The sequence below is a fragment of the Lepisma saccharinum genome, chromosome 9 (assembly GCF_977018435.1).
Source record: "Lepisma saccharinum chromosome 9, izLepSacc3.1, whole genome shotgun sequence".
NCBI lineage: Eukaryota > Metazoa > Arthropoda > Insecta > Zygentoma > Lepismatidae > Lepisma > Lepisma saccharinum.
Genome location: NC_139237.1, coordinates 92,650,445 through 92,672,340, shown reverse-complemented (window position 1 = coordinate 92,672,340; position 21,896 = coordinate 92,650,445). Strand labels below are relative to the sequence as shown.

The 21,896-nt window shown below is 38.0% G+C and overlaps 1 protein-coding gene across 3 annotated transcripts in view; it reads left to right on the top strand.

Moving 5' to 3' along the window:
* Nucleotides 1-21,800, top strand: part of LOC145992826 (GPN-loop GTPase 1) — a 30,609-nt gene extending 8,809 nt beyond the window's left edge. For all 3 annotated transcript variants that reach the window (XM_083129219.1, XM_083129217.1, XM_083129218.1), the window contains exons 3-6: nucleotides 1,713-2,077; nucleotides 6,820-7,049; nucleotides 14,388-14,623; nucleotides 21,544-21,800. In XM_083129219.1, coding sequence (XP_082985345.1) covers nucleotides 1,713-2,077; nucleotides 6,820-7,049; nucleotides 14,388-14,623; nucleotides 21,544-21,650 — 938 coding nt within the window. In that variant the 3' untranslated portion in view covers nucleotides 21,651-21,800. The remainder of the gene's footprint in view (nucleotides 1-1,712; nucleotides 2,078-6,819; nucleotides 7,050-14,387; nucleotides 14,624-21,543) is intronic.
* The last annotated feature ends 96 nt before the right edge of the window (nucleotides 21,801-21,896 follow it).

Sequence of the window (21,896 nt, the reverse complement as noted above, 5' to 3'; positions counted from 1 at the left end):
AAAAGTGGGTGGTCATAGTTAAGAGGAAGTTATATTGGAATGAATTCAAAAAGAAGGAACTATTCTGGAAGCTCCAGGAAGGGTGGGTCCTGGGATGCGTCAGAATAGGTAGGTTAAGGTGTAGGTGCAAGAAAGTAATTATTGTTGAGAGAGTGTTGAAGTTAATGGTTATGTGTGTATGTAATGTTGCATAGTAAACATTTAAGTTGTGGGTACTTGTCGGGGTTTGAATCCCATGGTCCGGGGGTCGATGTTTGAAAGAACTAATTTGCATCTCTTCAAGTTGCGCAGGAAAATATTTAAAAAGTGAATAATTCTGAGAAGTAGATTACAAGCGGCTGCTGTATGAAGCTTCAAATGTATACATAATACACTAAACATATAGGACCATAATTATGTTGGTGAGAGCAACAAAATTGATGCCCACCATAGCCTACTCGTGACCATATAGGAATGGGATGGGAAAAAAGTTGTTCGATACCAACAAAGTAGGCACAAAACATATTCATTATATGATTCAGGATATGCAGATTATGATTCATGTGTGAAATGTATTTGCATACTTGCATTATTGAAATGGCACTATCAAACATATGGATAAATTTTTAATCCCCCCCTTGGCAACAAGTATGTTTTAAAATTTTAAACCAATTACGTCGAATTTTCAGGCATGATGATCCTGTTAGTAGAATGTAATGTTCTACTTGCAGGTATCTGGGTAGGGAGTTGAAATGGCAGGATCATTACCTTCACTATGGCTGATATCGAGAGTGTGTGGAGCCCTGGCATGGGGCACGTGCGGAGGATGTTCTATCGCATAAAAGGAGCAACAAGTTGAAGTTCAATCTAGACTCAAACCAGGCTTGGCAACCCTACTGAAATGGCCAGGAGTGTCCCGGAACAAACTTTATCTCCCAGAATGACTAGATTTAGTTTTTCTTTTCTTTTGACATACATAATTCACGATATGTGCGACTTACTCACTTTATATATATTAATTCATATTTTCAATAAATTAAAAATACAAAACTTTGTTACTTACGTGAAACGAGTATCTATTTTGTGCAACAACGTTTCAGAAACAACTGCTTCCTTCCTCAGGTTTTTCACTCGGCTATCCAAAATATACATATATATATTCGCCAGGGAAAAGGAAACTGAACAAATTTGGTAAAGGTAAAATTTGGAAAACACTTCTAAAGCCATTGCTAACCCCATTTTTTCTACCATTTGTTAAAACTATCACTATAAGTAACGAGGCTATGGTATATTTCGGATAGCCGAGAGGAAAACCTGAAGAAGGAAACAGTTGTTTCTGAAATGTCGTTGCACAAAATAGATACTCATTTCATGTAAATAACAAAGTTTTGTATTTTTAATTTATTGAAAATACGAATTGATATTCTTTTGGCATGCATTTGCGGAGCAAAGAAATTATGTATTTCAAACCATACAAATAAACTCCAAAATGTTATTTTGAAGAATGGTGAAAGGTGAGTCATTGGTTAAGTAAGTGGGAGGATGCAAGTTGCTACGTCTAATTTCGAGACTTGATTGTTTATTTCCTTCCACCCAATTTTCTTTCATTCCCGGAATTTTATTTTTTAAAGTTGGCAAGCCTTGTCCGGACCCCCTTGTTTCTCTGATTTAGTATAATATTTTTTTCTCATTCAAGCACTCATATAATCAACCGTATAATTTATTTTTTTCAGATATCCGTGATACAGTGAAGTACAAAGAAGTGATGAAACAATATAGCCTTGGACCAAATGGCGGTATAGTGACATCCTTAAACCTGTTTGCCACCAAATTCGATCAAGTGATGCAGTTGATGGCTCAAAGGACTGCCGAGTGTAAATATTATATTTTCGACACCCCTGGACAAATAGAAGTGTTCACATGGTCAGCATCGGGCAACATCATAACCGAAAGTTTGGCATCAGTGTTTCCAACTGTGGTTGTGTATGTGATGGATACAGTGAGGAGTGTGAACCCCGTCACCTTCATGTCCAACATGTTGTATGCTTGTTCGATTCTGTACAAGACAAAGTTACCATTCATTGTGGCCATGAACAAGGTATATGTCTTAGTGTTTCCATGCTGTAGAAGTTGTTCTCATATGCCCCATGGATGTGTTTCAAGTCTCTTTCAGTATTCTAACCAGATTTATTTGTTGTTGAGGTTGGGGGGACTGAACCTGGTGATATCAGGGGTAGAAAAAACTTTTTTTTTTAATAGGGTCCCATAATAAATAATAAACCGAGGCTCGACAGCCCTTGAAGGGGCTAGGCTGATCTCCCGACTGCCAGTCACTCCCACAATCCTACCTAGAGGTGTGGAAATCTTCAACCGGTAATGGGGTGATGTGGGGTCAGGGGCGATTCCTCCATGTAGGAAGTGAGGAACTTCCTACAGTTCATTTATACTGGCTTCCATTTCTCTACTTTTTAGGAGTTTAATAATAATGCGTGTTATAAAATTGTGAGCTCAATGTACGTACAATTGACTAGGTTAGCTACTGTCAAGAGTTGACTGGTGGCGCTCCTTCCTGGTGCATCCAAAAGACTATGGACACACACGTTTTGCTGCCCTGCCTGAGGAACCTTGCTGGTATCACTACAAACAGATGGGTGAGGAGTGGAAAAGGGGCAGAGGGAAGGTTGCGGTTTTAAAGTATCTAGCGAGGAATCATCGAGGGGTTCTTACACCAGTGGTGCTAACCCCATCAATATGGTACTAAACGTAGCACAGTTTGATCTTTGTTGGCCCCTAGCATCCTGCTTTTGGCATAATGGTCAAATCTAGTATAATCTGCAAACGCGAGTCCCTGGGAGAGGGGAATCGAATTCAAAGGAATAGGTTTTCAGGAAATTGAAATAAAATTACGTTCAAATCTTATTTATACTTCACCAGCGGACTTGTTTCAAATACAAGGGAGTATGCACACACGACGACACACTTTTTTTACAACCATGAGATGATCCATCATCCTCTCTCTTTTCTTTATCCTGTCGATTTTGTTCCTGAGGAGATTTTACGGCAGTAAACAAACCATTTTCTGAAACCGTTTCAAGTTCTATGCTCAACCCATCTCATTTGTAGAGCCATTCTACACAATTTTGTGTAGTGAATAATAAGTAACGCAAGTTCAAAATATATGCATAATTGAACTTAAAACTGTAGTTATCAGAAAAAAGTAATTAATAGAGGCACATATTTTTGGTAAATAAAAAAGCAAAACTTCGGTACAAAAACGGAGTCAATTTCGGGTTCAAAAACGGTAAATAAAATGAAATATCGGTGTTATAGCGGTGAAAAATTGGATGAAAAGTGGTATATAAAAAGACATTTTGGTTTTAAAATTGTGAATATAATCCTAAATTTGATTTAAAAACTACACTTATTCCACAGAATTAACATTTCAATTCTAATAGCCCATTTATGTAGTTATCAGAGTATTAAGTTTATTTCTGTGTAAAGGAGTCCATTTTTGCTTCTCCAATATTAACAGCAGAATTAAACAATTTTCCGGGAATTGCATAACTCTCAGGATAATTCAGACCTCAGCAGGTGAATTTCGTGTTTAAGAGTTAATTTCGCTTTTTGCAGTTCATTTCGCATTATTTCGTGACAAAACATGGTCACAAAATGCATCTCACACCTTTCAAAAACATGAAAAATTAACGCTAGAATGTGTTTTTTCAAATTTCGTTTTTTCGTCAAAAACGAAATATGCATGCCCCTAGTAATTAATAATAAATCCTAGCACAATTTAGAAGCATTTATCATAATTTCAGAGTTTAAGCAGCACTTTTTATTATCCTCAATCCACACGACAGGGAGAGGGGACAAAATCGAAATTCTTGCAAAATCTGAAATATCGTCATGTATTTTCATTGTTTTTTTTCGTTAAAAAATTTATAGTTCAAGGGGGCAGGGGCCCCTTGCCCTACCTTGTGCGTGGGCATGCAGGTAACATTCTAAATGCAATGGATAGTACGAGCGATTTGTGCGACTGTAATTGAATGAATTTTTCAAATCTTCCTCAGTTTACCATAACTTCTTCATACACTTCAAAAAAGCCACGAGTCGCCACTATATGGGGTCAGCACGTCAAACCCCCAGCCGTTAGCGGATATTTCCAAGACTGGATTACCCTACTCACTCGTACCTCCCCAATTTCATCATAATGGTTGGTTGGTACCAGTCCTATACAAAGGCCGAGGACCCAGAGACTGAACCCAGGTGGACTCGAATCTATGCCGTCCCGCAGTCAGAGTCCAAAGTACAGTGCCTTAGACCGCACGGCCACAGAGGAGGAAGAAAGCCATTAATGCAACTAAGATAAAGCTACGCATATTGAAATATGATCTTAAAGCATTTAATTTATTAATTAATATAACATTGGATTAAAAGTAATTAATTCTTGCATTGGACTGGCCTTCTTAAAAGAGGCTCTTCTGGTAACAGCATGAATTACTACACTATACCAGTTGGCACTAGCAGTTTACCAATACATTGCAAATTTGCCAACTGATTTATGGGCCACGTGGTACAGTCTAGTAAATGGCTGACTCTACCATATCGCCACAGATTCTAAAATTTCGGCTAGTAACAGTACAAAAATTTATAATGGTATGTTTATTATTGTGATTTAATGATACACATGATACAGAAGACACATAAAAATGAATAAGTACTAGTTTTTTTTAAAAAAAAGGTAATGGAAATTTCCATAAGTAAATTACAAATATATTTTTTTTTAAATATTTTTAGAACTGAATTTGAAAATTCAGACACCCTGTATTTTATGTACGAATAAGATTTTTGTAATTACATGACTATGTGTGTGTATGTGGACTGACATGTGTTAATAGTAAAAGTTATTTTTCCCGACATAGAACATGAATGAAACAAAATATTGCTCTAGAGTATTTTGTACTACTTTAACATTCCCCCAATGTGCTCTATTTCTCAAGCATGCTGCTGTACATTAGTGCCAGGTGCTATTGAAGAGTCTTTGTTTTGAGTTTGAGTTGGTATTTTAAGTCCACTTTATGCACAGTAAGGCTAATCGGGACTGGACCTACAGTTTAGAGTGGGATCTGAACCATTTGTTTCTTCACCGGGTATTGAACCCGAGACCCCTTGATTACAAGGCAATGATGCTTCCACTGCGCCATCGGGGAGGCCCTGAAGAGTTTTTTTAGTGGTATTTGTAACTTGCCTTGTACTTATTACCCTGCTCGTTCAACCACAGGAGAAAATCTTCTTACTCCAACCATGACTTGCAAAATGTACACCGACCTCCGTTGCAGAGTACTTTGTATCTAGCACAGCATGCTCCGATGCCAGGGTTCGAACCCTGTCCTTGTAATGGGTGTTCTTTGTGAATGTACATTCATCATATTATCACTCATTTTCATCTTCGTTATTAGCCAAAAGTGGCAGAAAGACGAAGTAAAATAAATGCAAATCAATTTTTTTTTTTTTTTTTGTATCAGAAGACTACTTTACTTTTACCACCCATCTTGAATTATTGAACAGACCTTATAACAGCACACAGTATCATTTGCTGAGAAGAAAGTAGAAATAGTGCTGGGTGTGTAATGGTAACAGATAGGTGCAGAAGTGTACTTAACATCTGTCCCATGAGTCAGATGGTGAAAGAAATTTCAGTATCTTAAGCATTCAGAAATATGGATATTTCTGAGAAATTACTTCAACAAGGAAGGGACTGTCCCATAAAATCTGAGATGCCTGGCAACCCTTCATGCACTCCCAGTGGCAGTCGCATGCCGGGGTGCCCATGCCCCCCAAAAAGGTGGAACATTCCCCTTGGCTCCGCCTTTATGCCAAATTATTTTGGTCAGATAAAATTTGGGGAAGAATATAATACAGACATATTTAAGCAATATATGATTACTTTAGGCTCTCTTTCATGTACAAAACTGCTCAGGGTCACTGGCATTGTTAGTGTACTGAACCTTTTTCTTAACAGCATGTGTGCCTGACTAACCTTTTATTAATGCGAACAGCCTGCCCCCCCCTACCCCCTTTCCAAACCGATTCCAAAGGGTTAAGAAGTGGAGTTTCATTTCAACCCCATTGCCACGATCACCCACCTGTAGGTAAAAAAACTATATAACCATAACTAAAATCAATAAGTCAATCGAACAAAATGATCCCCCCAAACATTCCCGTGACGTGCCCCTGGTCACATGACCAACCAACTGGACGATGGGGGCTCTTTCTTGCATGTTAGTACTAATTAAATTGGAGATTGTCATTTTTCTATAATTGATTCGGTTTATTTTATTACGCTTTTATGCCACTTTTGGCTATTTATGAAGATAAGCTTGAGTTATGATATGATGAAATTCATGAAGGGACACTCACAAACACCCATGTCATACCAGGATTCGAACCCGAGACCACTGGTGTTATGACGGCCAGCTTATTTTTGTATAACTCAGATTACATTTGTGTTGAATGTAAACTGCTGGTGGATCATTGTAACTGAAATGACAATTGTATCCCCCAAAAATTAAAATAGAAATCTTGTTATACTGGCTGGGCATGAATGTTCTCAGCGTCCATTCATCAATTTCGTCATATCATCACTCATCCGCATCTTTGCAAATTAGCCAAAAGTGGCACAAAAAGTGAAGGAAAATAAAGCAAATCATAATCATGGAGATGTGTGAAGGAAGAAAAACATACATCGCGGTTCATGCCAGGATGCAAAGACTTATGTTAAGTTGTTTACGAATGCATCACAATTTCTATGGCCAGTTTAACAAGATGTTTATTTTCTAGATTGACGTGGTTGAGAACTCGTATGCAGTGGAGTGGATGCAGGATTTTGAGGCTTTCCACGAGGCTCTGGAAGCAGAAACAACGTATATTTCAAACCTGACAAGGTCAATGTCGTTGGCTCTAGATGAGTTCTACAGTACAATGAGGAGCGTAGGGGTGTCTGCAGTGTCTGGTGCAGGCATCGACAAGTTCTTCTCTCTTGTTGCAGAGGCTGCTGAGGAATATGAGAAGTGAGTAAGGATTTGTGTGGGAGACGTTTTTTATTTCCATGTGTAATGTTCTTAATTTATTTATCCCCCATCCCTTTTCCTTGAGAGAGTCATGACAGATCATCAAAGTTGTTGAATTGTAGTAAACAGGGTGGCGACAGACCTGGAAAACCGGGAAAAGTCAGGGAATTTGAGGTGTCAAAAAAAGTCAGGGAAATGTCAGGGAATTTCGTCCTCCGGGAATTTTAAATTCGAACACTCTTTGGAGGAAAATTGTTATAAATCATGCACTATGGGAGTAATCCACTTCGGATAACTTTTGTTTTGCAGCTAAAACATCAGCGCATGCAACCATGTACAATTTAGAACATCGGACCTAGGAAGGGGGGCTTGGGGGGGCACGTACCCCGAATTTCAATTGAAAAAACAAAAATCTGGAGTTTGCTCCCTCTTCTCCCGCTATTTTGGGAAGAAGCCGCGAACTTTAGTATTCTTTCAAAGAATGGACGTTTCCAAAGAGAACAAAACATGTTTCATGTTCTTGGGTGCCATACAAGTTGAATAATAAGCCAAAATGTGATTTTTGTTTTTACGAAAAATAGGTAATTTGCATATTGCTCAGAAAATTATTTATAACTCGGGCACTATGGGAGCAATCTACTTCGGATAAGTTTTGTTTTCCAGCTAGAACATCAGAGCATGCAACCATATACAATTTAGAACGCCGAACCGGGGAAGGGGGGTTTGGGGGCGCGATCTCCAAATTTCAATGAAAAAAACATAAAAATCTCCCGCTATTTGTTAAGATGGCGCGAACTTTAGTATTATTTTCAAAGAATTGACATTTCTCAAGAGAATGAAACATAGTGCATATTCCTGGGTGCCATACAAGTTGAATAATGAGCCAAAATGTGAAACTCCGTTCGGAAATGTGGCATGGATATGTTGCGGAGAGGGGGGGAGGTTGGTCATCAATATGAATTTTCCAGGTTTGCTCCAGACCTGTGTCAGAGTTTCCACCCAAACATAAGAGTATGAAGGTCCAAAAATGCACATTCATTTCGTAATCAGCACCATGATACCATATGGTATCATCGGGACAGGACGACCTTACTCTGATGATACCATATGGTATCATCGGGGGAGTAAAGGTTAAGCCTCTAAATATTATGTGGAAAATGCATTGAATTATCATCTTTTCTTGTCCGTATTGGAGTAGTAAGGGGACTTGTCAGCAGATGGAGGAGATACGAGCGGGTGGGGCCGTCGGTAGTTGTCGAACGTCGTAGTAAGGCATTTTGTTGGGCAAACTGAAGGAACATGGAAACAAATAGGTTCCATTGATACATACGATTTTTGTCGAATATCGCCACCCGACAGAGTATCTCACTACAACATGCGACAGAAATTGCATGGACTGCAACATCCAACGAAAATCGCATGGATAAACAAGAAGAGCTTTAGACTGCAAATATGCTGCTGGAATTTTATTACTCTTCTGGCTCACTTCGCCTTATTTAATGTAGCAGTGCTTACAAAGGTTTTCTTTCATCATCCTGACGTATTACTGGTTTTGCACAAGTTAACATATCTTTTTAAGTCCACTTTGTCCACAGTAAGGCCAATCGGGACTGGACCTACAGTTTAAAGTGGAATCACGAACCACTATGTGCTTCCACCGGGTATCGAACCCGGGACCCCTTGATTACAAGGCGACGACGCTACCACTGCGCCATGGAGAGGCCCTGACATTGCACTATTCTTAGATATCGAGAAGAATCCAACCAAATGGGATATATATTGAATAATATCACGAAAAAGTGAAACATAAACTGCATTGATGAACGTTATAAAAATTGGCAAGTGCATGCTCCCAACCTCAAATTTAGTGCAACACTAGCATTGCAATGAAATTAACGCCACTCTCTGTCCTGTCTCTTTAAACTCGTGAGAGATGGTTACTAATCTCTCACTGATAAGGTTAATGTCCAATATTATGAAATAAAATACTAATAATAAATACATAAATATTTTAATATCATACTCGTATTTACTCGAATCATTCAATCATAAAAGCAAATCACTTTCTTCATGAATTGACTTTTCTCTGCCACCCCTGCTAAATTTTCACTTTCCATCTAATGATTTATACGAGGGGTGGCCAGAAAGTAATTTCCAATTAGTAGGGACATTTATTTTTCGCAAACGCCAAAACCGTGAAAAATTGTAATTGCTGCGAAGTTGTGCTTATGAATGTGCAGTGATGTCTGGGCACATTTTTCGACCGTTCGAAATATCGAAATAATGCGAATTTGGCATAAAATGCGAATTGTTGGCGTTTTTAGCGATTTATTTTTTAAAGAAATGTCCTAGAACAACGAAAAAATTCCATGAAATCCAACATTCTTGTCTTTTCTAGGCCATGTTTGTGTACATAGAACATGCAAGTTTTCCAACATTTTACTCAAGAGTAAACTATAGAGTTATACGTACATGGAATAATTCCGACAGCTACGTTAAATCATGTATTTCGCACGATTTTTTCAACTTTTATCAAAATCATTTGCATCACAGAGCAAAGTGGCAGGGTTCTAACAGAAGATCGAGTGCGTATCTACCGTCACACGGGAGCCACATCTTTGTATTTGTCGCACGAGATATGTTTTGAATTACCAAGCTAAGTGCGCACTATCGGCATTGTCGAGCGAGTAATAATGGAGCTCAGTCGTTAGGGCGTCTGACTACTGTGCGAGAGGCCCGGGGTTGATCCCCTGCGGGGGAGAACTGGGATGTTTTCCACCTATTCAAAATGCTCCGGCGCCCACCCAGCATTATATGAAGCTGGTACCTTGAGGAAACTTGGAGGGATAAAGGTAGCCAGGAGTGTGGTGCTGATCACATCACCCCCACCTTCAGCCGTGATCAAGGAAGTGCGGGACCCTAACTCCACACCCCTATACACCGTCATGGAAAAGTGCAGGGGAGCACTTTACTTTTACTTCCTCAAAAATCTGTTCCAACATATCAAACTGTCACGAAAATACGTAGACCATGTGACCTACAATTTAAAAGAATAGTTTAAAAGCACATATATATTTGGCAGATAAATGTTCTAAAATAAAAATGCGAATTTTGGGAAACTTAACACTAACAAGTCAATAAAAGATAATGCCAATTTTTGGTGCCATAATATATCGTTATCTGTCACGTGAGATTGATTGATTTTATTTTTTTTCGGTGGCCACTTATGGTCATTATGCACCCTTCAGTATATACGGGAAAAATTCCATTATCTAAAATCCTTAGCTACCTTAAAATTAAAAAGGGGGTATGGAAAATAACTTTCAAGATATCTGTACATTCAAGGTTAGGGCTGTACAGGGAGTGGTCCAAGATCTCTCACCTGAAGTGATGCAAAGGGCCCGTGTGTACTCAGCTGTATTGGGTTGTGCACATTTGACTGGCCTTCCGTGAATTGTCTGCACCATCGTCTGACCATACTATCCGGTCTGCACACCTCACACGATTGCTGGTGGCTCTGTGCCAAATTCTGAGTGTGCTACATCGCAGTCGGTGGGAGCCTGTGTGAGAGCTGCAATCTTTAACCTAAATAGAACTGTCCTAAAACGGCTGCATTGCAACTGTACAAGATTACAGCTATATGCCACTTCTTCCTGCCTGCATGTGTGTGTGTCGCTCTCCGACCACTAGTGCTGCGTATAGGCACCATTGGAGCTTTTTTCAGCACTCCCCTCGTATATGAACTTTCAGAAGCTTATATTATTAGTGTTCCTGTTTTAATGTGTGGTTAGCTACATCAGGTACATATACAATGCTATTCTATAAATTCCTTGCGTTAAATTTCTAATAGGCAACCTACATACCCTTTTCATCGGCATTAATGGTTTAACTGTATGTTGTCAGTTTCACAGAACTTCACTTGGATATACTGTACTGAAGCAGAAATCCCATTGATAATGTAAGGAAATATGACACTTTATTTTGTTCGATTCAATTGTTTCACTTATATGCAAGAGTTAAGTTGTTTGCTTTACAGAGAAGAGTGAAGTAGCTTTATGCATTGAAAAATGAGTCCGCACTCATGGTTCTTGTAAGCAGAGGGTTCCAAACCTCAGTGGAAATATCAACATATAATACCGAGAATGTATAAGGATATAACCGATGTGCCAATTACCATTTCCATGTGCCAATTACAAATCTCCATCGGTCTTTCTACGCTTTCCCCCAAAATCTTATTTTCTGCTCTCTGAGAAGAAACCCAGCTGCCTCGCCTAGCGTTCGTTCCCATGAAGCCTTCCATATATCACGCCCCTACTTCAAGGTGAAGGAAACAGTGTGTCCAACAATAAACTCCCATATCTGTCCCGTACAAATTCATCTAAACTCTGGCTCACGTCAAGATAATTTCAGCCCAGATGGAGCCTATCAAGATGATTTCGGCCGAGAAGGAGCTAATCACCTGGAACTTCAGGCATTTAAAATTTAAAACCCCAAGAAGACTTTCTCCCTTGTTTTGAACAAAGATCCTCTGTCCTCGTGAGATTTTGCAGGTGGCCAGGCTCGGAATCGAGACAATTGCTCCACACATGGTGTTCTCCACGAGACGCATAACTTCCACGATCGCCGCCAGCCCGTCTGTCGAATTGACAAGAGTAAATAGCAGAGAATCTTGAACTCCAACCCTGCCAGAACATTTCTCTTCGTATATATGCGATTTCGACAGCAAAGGAAGGAATAACTTTACCGAAGTGTCCGAGTTGTGTGCGATAAAATTTGAGCTGAGAGCCATTAAAATTAATTAGAACAGATGCTTTTCATTCCTCGAGATCAGCTCTCAAACAAGGTGCTATTGTGGTTTTCATGCTATGCGATTATCACCTCTCAGTAAGCAATTCTCGCCCTTAACACCCCCGTGTGTTACGATTCTCGCCCCTACATCCAGAAGTGACCACGTGTGGGCGGAGCAAAAAGTTCAACGACCAATAGAGTGAAGGACAATTCTTGGGAGAACGGAAAGAAAAGACGAAGTAAGGACTTAGCAGAAGCAGTGGAAAGAAGTAGTGGAAAGCAGCAGTGGAAAGAAGCAGTGGAAAGTGAGAGTTTAGAACATTCGCAGTTAAAACTTTCAGCACCTTTATAGGTGAGAGAGAAATTGTTTTCTCTTCTCTGGACCATGTTTAAAATCTTAGCTTTGTGATTTCAAACTTCTTTAACGTAACTGGTTAGGCCATGGTGCTCGAATGTATTGTTTACATATAAAACCGACCATCAGCGGTCTGCGTTGCTCTCTTGTTTAGAGCGGGGCATCATGGGCCCGCGAGTGTTTTGTCTTGTGTCGGCGAGCGACCAGAGATTGTAAGTATTCCTACAGAAATGAATTAAACATTATTTTGTAACATATTTCAGTGTCCAGTGTTCTGATTTCTGATTTTCTCAATTATTGATCCCTACCTGTAAAACAACATTTGGCTTGTAAACGAAGACCGATGGAAAGGGAACTTCCTCGTCTTTTTCCATCGGCCGTATCTTGGACCGTGACTAAATTTAATGGTACATTTTAATTTCTCCATTTTTAAACATCCATGCCATAAGTAAGTAACGTAACCTAGATTCGAACCTCTAAACGCCCCCCTTTATTACTTAAAATTTTTAATTACTGTTATAAGGAGACTGATAAATTACAAATTGTATTTCTTAATGAATCACTCTTCACTCTTATCTCATTTACTCGTAACTTTAAAAATAATCAAATATTTTATTTTAAACTTACTGCGTATGACAAAATTCCATAATCCTTCCCTAGCTTGTGAATTGTAATAATTTTCCAAATTCACTATTTTGCAGTTTGAATTCAAATCATAGAGAATAGAGAAATTCAGTCAATTTCAAAGAAGATTATGTTGGTACTTAACAAAACCATACATGGATCTGTATGAATTTATTATTTCCATTTTGTAAAAAACATCGATTTAGTTTAGTTTTTATTGTCAGGGAAAATTGTAAATTTTGACCTGGAAAACCTGGAAAAGTCAGGGAATTTCATTTTTGCTTGTTTGTAGCCACCCTGAGTAAAATGTTGTGTGAAAATTAATTTTGCATGGAATCAAATCACAATGTATAAATTATAATTCTTTGACCACATGTAGAAAAGCTAACTTGACAAAAACGTTGTATAAAAAAGAGAAAAGATAGGAAGGGTTATTCTTTTTTCATGAGGAATTTAACTTTCATGCATGCCAAAGTAATAAAAACATTAAAATCGCTAGCATTAGACTTTTTTTAAAAACTTTAATGAATTTATATAATGTAATAAGAGCCTTAAAGTCACGGAGTAGATCCCTATTCTTCTCAAGCTGCTAGTGGGAGAACGAAAAAAGGAGGTGTTTTTTCTCTTGGGGGGAAGGATGTGAGAGATAGATGGAAGAGTGGAGGTTGTATGCTGCTCTTTCTTTTCTCCCTTCCCATAATTGTACATGGGGAGGGTGACAAGGGAGAAATGTGAGAGGAGACAATAAAACAAGACAGAGTATAGAGAAGACAGCATGGTCAACCAATTCTGTTACATCATGTCTCACCAATGACTGGTAAATGCTCTCTGTTATATCTGAAGTTCTGATCAACACATCATATAACTGCCTGATATGTCATTGCATACAATCAGAATTCAAATAAATGTGAATTACAGTTGGAGCTACGGTTACATGCTGAAAAGGATACATTTAGTAAGAAATAGAATTTTTGTATTGAAACAGTTATGAATAATTTTATGTAAAATATATTGTTATAACAAAGAAAAAAAGTTAAAACAACATCAAATGATGCATTGGAATACAATAATTTATAACACACAAATGAAATTTAAATAAAGAAAATATGTCATCTTAAAGAAGAATCAGTTTTTTCTTTTTTACATGCAAGAGTTCTACTCGAGTATAAACATCTTCATCCAGGTTCAACCAGTTTAAATCTAAATATGACAGTATAGTAACTTTATTGTCATAGAAAGAAAAGAAGAAGAGATTTTGCTCTCTCGTTCTCTGTCTCACCTTGCAAACTTGAAGACTTTCTATATACAACAGTACTAAATGCTTTCTGATGTAGCAAACAAATTTGAATTTATAAAGCATTTAAACTGTCTATTTCCTTTAGGCTAACCCTGTATACTGACAAAGAAAATTGAGTGAGGCAGTTTTCGTTTAATTTTTTTAAAAAAATGTCTCCTGTAATTAATGTGATTAAAAATATAACAATTTTATTCCTGGGAAGCTAGTGCTCGCAAAGTCTTTTTTTTTTTACTATCTCGTGTAATCTGCAGGATTTTCACATTCATATTTCCAGGGATTACAAGCCTGAGTATGAGCGTTTGAGAATGGAGAAGGAGAAAGCAGAAAAAGAAAAGAAGGAAGAGGAGCTGAGGAGAGTGGAGAAGGACATGAACGAGGGCCAGGAGATTCCTCTGATCACGTCCATGAGCCAGGGAGCCGAGTTGGCGGAGGTTTACCTCAAACACCCAGGCAACGAGAGTAGCGAGGATGAAGAAGGAGAAGAGGACAAGAATCCAATCAGAGAAGAAGGTAAAGGTTGGATAATTAGTATTACGTGATAAGTGCATATTAGTAAAAATGTTGATTGATTGTTTTTTGTTAGAATCACTTTTGTATACCACTATGATGAAATTGATGAAGGGACACTCACAAAGAACACGATGTCGAAGCTGAGATTCAAATCCGGGAACCTTGGAGTACATGACAGAGGTTGGCAGTAAAAATGTTGAGAATTGTAGTGATTTTTATGTTTCTATAATGTATACAAACAACAGGGTGGCTACAGACAAGCAGAAATGAAATTCCCTGATTTTTCCAGGAGAAAATTTAGATTTTTCCCTGACAATTATAAACTAAATTCATGTTTTTGCAAATGAAAATAAGAATGTCATACAGATCCAGGTATATTAAGTACCTAAATATTGTATATTAGCACCCATGAAATTGACTTCATTTCTCTATGATTTGCATTCAAACTGCAAAATAGTGAATTTGGAAAATTATTACTATTTGCAAACTAGGGAGGAATTAGGGATTTTTTCATATGCAGTCAGTTTTTCAATAAAATATTTCATTATTTTTAAAGTTACAACTAAATGAGATTAGAATGAAGTGATTGATGCAAAAAGGAATTCTGTAATTTTCAATCTCTCTAGCCTTTCTTGTTGTTATATATTGATATTTCCAAGGAGGTTTGGAACCCTCTGCTTGCAAGAACCATGAGTGCAAACCTACTTCTCTTTTCTGTACAAAAAACTTAACCCTAGTGGCTCATTATTGGAGACGTGGAAAATAGGATATAGGAACTTTCTTTTTCCGGCCGCTGGAACTTCTTCTGGCCTGACCGCAGCCATGATGGGACTACGGACGTCCGAGGACCAACGACCGCGAGGTAAGCGATCCACTCTCGGTTACTTTCACCTCTTGTGCCTCGTGCTCTTGTGCGGTGACATCCATGTCAACCCGGGACCCTCCCAAGGAAATGATACTGTTTTTTCCGTGTATTACCAGAACGTGCAAGTTTAAAAAACAAACTTTCTGACTGTGACATTCACTTAAGCGAGCTACTGCAATATGACTGCTTAGTTTTCACCGAAACTTGGCTAAACGACACGGTGATGGATAGTGAATTACCATTTTTAAAGCATTTCAATGTATTTAGAAATGACCGTGCAAGTCGTCGTGGTGGAGGAGTGATGATCTGCGTTAATGTTAAATGGAATTGTAAAATACGAAGAGACCTAATCAAAGACTGTGAAATTATTTGGATAGAACTCAATTTTCAAAAAAACAAAAAACTTCTAATTGGATCGTATTATCGTCCACATAAGAACTCTCCTATTTCCATCCTAGAAGCCTGCAGGGATTCGGTATTAGCAGCAATGACAAGTGGTGATATTATGCTATTTGGTGATTTCAACCTGTCCATCAATTGGGAAAGCCCAAATACGGGAACTATAAACTGCCAAAATGATCAGTGGTTTATTGATACGTTCATTCACGGAATAGGGTTAAACCAGTTCAACTTGCATAAAACACGTGGTGACAGTAACCTTGACTATGTACTGGCAACCCTGCCTAATATGCAGGTAACTACAGGAAAAAATCTTCTAACCTCCGACCATGACTCACTCGACGTCACAATGCACCTGCCTACCACGAAGAAAGACAAGGAATCCGTCAAGCAGAACCAACGCCCCCACCACCTATGGAGAAAAGCTCCATGGAATGCCATCCAGCGGGCGCTCAATGTCTACCCTTGGTTTTTGCTGATGGAAGAGGAAGTGAACGAAGCCGTTGAGAACTTTGTCGAAATTCTGCATGCCACGATAAAGGACTTCGTGCCCACTGCGAGACCGAGATCTACCAAATACCCCGTCTGGTTCGACAGAGAAGTTCTCTTTGTGTTAAAAAATAAAAAACAGGCTTGGTACCTATGGAAGCAGCACCCTAATGTTCACACTCACGGTACCTATTTTGACATCAGACGTCATTCAAAATACCTACTCAGAAAAAAATATAGTGAACATATAAATAACATAACAACCGAATGTACTACAAACCCTAAGAGATTCTTCACTTTACTAAATTCAAGAAAACAAAGCCCAGTTATACCTAAAGAAATTGTTCATAATACTGATATTGCTAGTGGAGAAGAAAGAGCCGAACTTTTTAATGTTTTTTTTCATCAGAACTTCTCACCTCCCTCACTTTCCGACCCTCTCCCCCACTTAAATGCTGTCTGTCCTCACACACTATCTTCAATCAAAACATCCCCCGAGGAAGTAAAATACCTTCTCGCTTCATTGCCCCTCCACCGGTCCCTAGGTCCAGATGAAATCCCCACAATATTCCTACGTAAAACTGCCAACTCCTTGGCTCTTCCTCTGTCTGCCTTACTCAACAAATGTTTCTCTAAGGGTGTGTTTCCTAAAAACTTCAAACGGGCCAACATTGTGCCCATTCACAAAACTGGAGATAAAAAATGTGTAAAATCCTATAGACCAATCTCGCTTCTATCGCCACTATCAATTATTTGTGAAAAAATCATCAAAAACAGGTTACTTCAGTTTACGTCACCATATATCAACACAGCACAACATGGTTTTCTTCCAGGCAGCTCTTGCCTAACAAATCTTTCCGTCTTACTTTCGCATGCTGCCAGAGCTATTGATAATAACTCCCAACTTGACACTATATATTTGGACATTTCGAAAGCCTTTGACAAAATTAATCATAAATTTCTCCTTCATAAATTATCATCCAGATTTAACATCCATGGCAAATTTCTCTCTTTACTCCAGGACTACCTCCATGAGCGTGAACAACGTGTTGTTCTTTCAGGTACCTCTTCTAACTTTCTTCCCGTTTTGTCTGGAGTTCCCCAGGGGAGTGTCTTAGGGCCGCTCCTATTCCTTCTGTACATGGATGACCTTCCTGAAAAACTGTCCTCCCTCCCTATCAATATACTTTTGTTTGCGGATGATTGTAAACTCTTTAAGGAGATCTCATCGCATCATGACATGATGATTCTTCAAAATGCTCTCACAGAACTTGTTAAGTGGTGTCGTCAGTGGAATTTAGAACTAAACCCTCAGAAATGCTCTTTCCTTACTTATTCCCTAAAAAAGAACAAAGTGGTGTCTACTTATACTATTGAAAACAAACCAATCCAAAACGTTTCCACCCAAAAGGACCTAGGTATTATCATGGATGAAAAACTCACTTTTAATTATCATATTATTGCTACCACTAAAAAAGCCATGCGCCTTCTCGGTCTTCTATACAGATTTAGCGAAATTCAAAACCCATCATCTCTTGCTTTATTCTTTAAATCTTTCATCTCGCCCATCCTTGAATACTGTTCCCCAATTTGGGCAATGGCCTCAAAAACCAATCTCACCAGAATAGATTCTGTTCTCAGTTTCTTTCTTGCAATTGTTCGCCATAGAATACCTTCCTTTCGACATGTATCCAAATCAGACACCATGGCTGCTCTGAATATTCACACTCCATCCTTTCGTCGTGATCTAGCTGACATGAAATTTTTATACAAAATAATAAATGGCAAAATCAGAACAGATCTCCTAATCAGTGAATTCTCACTTAGGGTACCCCAAAAGCTAACGCGCAACCTGCAACTCTTCCACAACCCAACCACTAGGCTATCCCTTCTACAACGCTCCTTGTTTTACAGGCTCCCAGAAATCTACAACAAACTTCCCCTGAATGTAGATATATTCCTTCCAGAACGTAACTTTTGTATATTACTGACGAAGAACATGTAAATCTATCCCATCTTGTTATTGTTTTTTTATCTTTTGTTATTATTTGTTTCTACTTTATGTTGTTTCAGTGTAAAATGGCCAAATAAGACTGTATCTGAAACTCTGAGTAAATAAATAAATAAATAAATAAACAAGTGAAACAATTGAATCATACAAAACAAAGCGTCATATTTCCTTACATTATCAATGGGACTTCTCCTTCAGTACAAACATTCACAGTATATCCAAGTGAAGTACTGCGAAACTGCCAACATGTAGTTATACCATTATTACTGGCGAGAAGGGGAACACGCTGTTGATAACAGCTTCGGAAAGTTTATGTATGAAGGGCATCCAGAAAAAAGTTCCAATGGCACCTGTACGCGGCAATAGTGGTCGGAGCCCAACATGCATATGCAGGCAGGAAGGAGTGTCATGTGGTTTTAATCTTGTGCAGTAAAACAGAGCTGTTTTAGGATAGTTCTAGGTTAAAGATGGCAGTTCTCATACGGTCTCCCACCGACTGCAAGGTATGTGCTGCAATCAGAATTTTGCACCTTTAAAATTATACCTTCGTGGTGTTTTTAAGTTACTGTTTTAAATTGTACGTCCTGTGGTGTACTTATTTTCGTGAGAGTTTGGTATGTTGGAACCGATTTTTGAGGAAGTTATTTTCCATTATTTCTCGCTCGACAAATTCTGATGTTATGGCTCCCCTGTGGTGGTATGTGAGCACTCGATCACCACCAAAATTGCACCACTTAGCTCGGTGATTCAAAACACTTCTCACGCAACAAATACTGATGATGTGCCTTCTGGGTGAACCCCACCACCTTGCTCTGTGGTACAAATTGTTCTGATAGAAGTTGAGAAAATCCTGGGTAATATTTCATTAAATATGGCTGTCGGAATTATTCCACGTACAACATGCATTATAGTTTTCTCTTGGATAAAATTTTGGAAAACTCTTGTGTTGCAGATAAACAAATATGGCACATTTTGTTTCTTTAAGCATAAAAAAGACAAGAATGTTGGATTTCGAGGTATTTTTTGTTGTTTAAGCACATTTTTAAAATTCGCGAAAAATGTCAACAATTTACATTTTATGCCAAAGTCTCGTTATTTCACTATTTCGAACGGGTGAAAATGTGTCCACACATCTCAGTACACATTCATACACACTACTTCGCAGCAAATGACATTTTTCACTATTATCGCGTTTGCAAAAAATCAAGGTCCCTACTAATTGGAACTTACTTTCTGGATACCCCTCGTATAAATCAGTAGATGAAAAATGAATATTTAACAGGTCGGGCAGAGAAATGTAAATTACTGAAGAAAGTGATATGCTTTTAGGATTAAATCATTCGAGTAATTATGATATTAAAATATTCACGTATTTATTGTTATAATTTTATTTTATAACATTGGCCATTCCATGAGTATAAACAGACAGGACCAATGGGGGGGGGGCATAAATTGCAAATTGCAATAAGAGTGTTGCAGAAAACTTGAGGTTGGGAGCATCCTGAACTTTTCAAATTTATATAACATTTACCAATGCAGATTTCTGTTTTACTTTTTAGTGACATTATTCAATTATCCCAATTCGTTGGAGTCTTCTTGACATGGAAGTACAGTTCCATGTCATTGTAAATGAATGTTAACCTATGCAAAACCAGTATTACGCGTACGTCTGGATGATGAAAACCTTCGTACACTTTTCTACATTGAATAAGATTAAGTGAGCCAGAAGAGTAATAAAATTCCAGCAGCATATTTGCAGTGGTGCAGCAGACTAAGGCTCCATTTTTGTTGGATGTTGCATCTGACAAACGTCGTAAACGACCAAAAATGTCATACTGGAACTTCCAAGAAACATCGGATTCATGAGAACGCAATGCATGTGATTTTTGTTGAATGTCGCAGAATGGCAAGTATCGAACTGCTACGTTAGACAAAAATTGCATGCAGATAAGGACAAAAAGACATGCTATGACGTCCAACAACTATCAGACAGTGCCACAGTGGTAATGCCCCTCCCCTCCCTCCATGTGTTGACTGTTCTGTCCTCTTACTTCCATAGACAAGAAAAGTGATAATTCAATGCATTTTCCACATGATATTTAGAGGCTTATCAAATGTTTATTTCCCTCCAGAAATTTCTCTCCCCCCATCATGGTTTATGTTCTGGCGCTGTAGTTGTGTTGTGCATAAAAGGTGCCTAAAAGTTGAGGCCGAGATTTAGCAACTAGATTTCCTGTTCCCATGCAGCGCTACATAATGAAATCCTTCAAAGCAAATGCCCGACACATTCATTGCATCCCATCAAAAAAAAAGTCAATATTCCCTGACCTTTTTTACCTCTCAAATTCCCTGACTTTTCCCGGTCTGTTGCCACCCTGAAACAACTTACTGATTTGCATTGCCATCTTGTAATGTAAATTCTTCATAGTTTTATGTCACTGTAGGAAAACTCTTAGTCATGGAGAAATCTACTGCACTTATACTTATTAGTATTTGCTACTTGTTGCAATTTTGGGGGGAGTTTGGTAAATAGTTTTTTGAAGTAAACTTAATATAATTACATGTATTTTTTACAGTATAATTCTTATAAATTTCAGAATAAGCTTTAGTCAGTACATGGCAAGTATGTCGAAAGAGCTCACTCTGATACTTACTGCCACCATCCTACCCCTGCCTACTTGAGGATTCTGGAAAACTCAGGAAAAATACCTTTAGATTTCATTGTGGGAACTCTGTACAGTTTCGAAAAGCTGGTATTTATTCGTAAGAAATTTATTAGTATTAATGCAGCCCCTTAATATTCAAAACTGGGAAGTGGCCTGAGGGAAGGGTCTTGAGTTGGAGACCATTGTCTTGCAACTAATCTAAAGAATGAATTTAGTTGTGTTTACAGCCTTAATTACCAGTTGTAATTAAATAAATAAATTCTGGTAAGTCTTAAAATAATGACAATTAGTTAATAACTGTGCTGAAGTAATACATTTTATAAAACAAATGAAGAGCATATGCTCTAAACCTAAGCTCAATTTTTCATAAATCTCAAAATAATCTCTCTCAAACCCGTTGGAGTGAAAAAACAGTAATATTTGTTATTCTTGTACCTTATTATATTGTTTATCATTTAGTAATCAACAACTTTGAATCTTTCTGTTGTAGATATGGAAGAACAAAAAGAATTTGAATTCTTCAAAACTTTCCTGAAACAGCAGAAAAGAGCCACGACTTCATCTCAGGAACACAGCAGCACAAGCAACCAATCATGACATCTCTCATTAAAAGTATTGTTAATTTTCATAATTTGTATTGCAGCTTAAGCATTATAACTCCTTGTTGCATGCCAGCCATAAATAAATTTGTAAAATTATAAATTAAGTTTTTTAACCAACACTGAAAATAAATTATTTGATAATGTTGACATGTGCTTTATTGTATTGGTTTTCAGGTACACTGAGTGACTGGTAGTCATTTTTATGGCTGAACATTTATTATATCAATAAGCAAATTTAAAA